Source organism: Ixodes scapularis, unplaced genomic scaffold, assembly GCF_016920785.2.
Source record: "Ixodes scapularis isolate PalLabHiFi unplaced genomic scaffold, ASM1692078v2 PGA_scaffold3__209_contigs__length_174095766, whole genome shotgun sequence".
NCBI lineage: Eukaryota > Metazoa > Arthropoda > Arachnida > Ixodida > Ixodidae > Ixodes > Ixodes scapularis.
Genome location: NW_024609868.1, coordinates 155,724,737 through 155,725,900, shown reverse-complemented (window position 1 = coordinate 155,725,900; position 1,164 = coordinate 155,724,737). Strand labels below are relative to the sequence as shown.

General features: G+C 52.8%; 1 protein-coding gene across 1 annotated transcript; it reads left to right on the top strand.

Moving 5' to 3' along the window:
* Positions 1 to 205: 205 nt before the first annotated feature.
* On the top strand, positions 206 to 700 carry LOC121837384 (the record flags this gene model as incomplete). Its single annotated transcript, XM_042293002.1, has 1 exon — positions 206 to 700. A coding segment is annotated over one exon (495 nt), but the record flags the coding sequence as incomplete, so codon positions are not given.
* Positions 701 to 1,164: the final 464 nt, after the last annotated feature.

The window sequence follows — 1,164 nt, the reverse complement described above, 5'->3', positions numbered from 1 at the left end:
GGCGAGGATAGAACATTTCGACGATTACCGCTTTGCCACAGGCATAAACGAAAGAACCGGCGAGGCACAAGTCCGCACGCTATTGTACACAATGGGCCGGCAAGCAAGGGAAATTTTTGCCACGTTCGACCTTTCGGCAGAAGAGGCAAAGGACTTCGACCTCGTCAAGCGAAAGTTCGACGAGCACTTCGTCAAGGAACGAAACGTCGTGTATGAAAGTGGGTGTTTTCACCGAAGGTTACAGAAGCCAGGAGAGTCTGTGGACCAGTACGTTACGGCACTGCACGTCCTCGCAGACCGCTGCGAATTCGGTGAGATGAAACAACGCATGATCCGGGGCCGGTTTGTCGTGGGGCTCCATGACGACAAGCTTTCCGAAAACCTGCAAATGTACGCCAAGCTGACCTTGTCATCGGCGTTAGCCAAGGCACGCCTCGAGGAAGTGGTGCACCAGCAGAAGCGAGAACTTCGTTCAGGAGAGCACGGTCAACCGGCCTGTTCTTCGACGAAAGAGGACCTGAACGTAGACGCCGTGAGCCGACGCCGGGATGCACCTCGAAGAAAAGTCTACGGGTCGGAAAAATCACATCGGGACAAGCAGTGTTCGTTCTGTGGAGGCGACCAGCATCCAAGTTCGGTGTGTCCTGCAAGGGCACAGAAGTGCTTCAATTCCCACAGCAAGGGACATTTCAGCCGGGCCTGCAGGAAGGAGTCGGCGTCGTCTCCAAGAAAGGTACAAGTGTCATCCGTACAAAAGAGACTGGCGAACTTTTTCTGGGCGCGATAAATGTTACGGACGCGAAAGCGCGGTATGTCCAGATAACCCAGTGATGTGATTGCTGCGCCAATCGCGCCAAACTGCGCCAAGTGGGTAACCCCGCTACATCCTGCTACATTTTGCCAAAATATAGGTAATCTGCGCCAAGCCTGCGCCAAAAAAAACAAAAACAATTTCGTTCGCTTTTCAAAACCGAAACTAAACTGAGCACCGTATTGAGCTTGCGTGTGTTATGTAGCGCACGCTGCCAACCGACACAAGTACCCTACATCACTTGTCCATTCGGTCCTGCATGGGTTTCCCGCCATCTGGCGTTTCGCGCTCTCATCGTCCCGTGGATCTCGTCTCGCGTCTTTTTTTTTATATTTTCAACAATAGACGCGGGT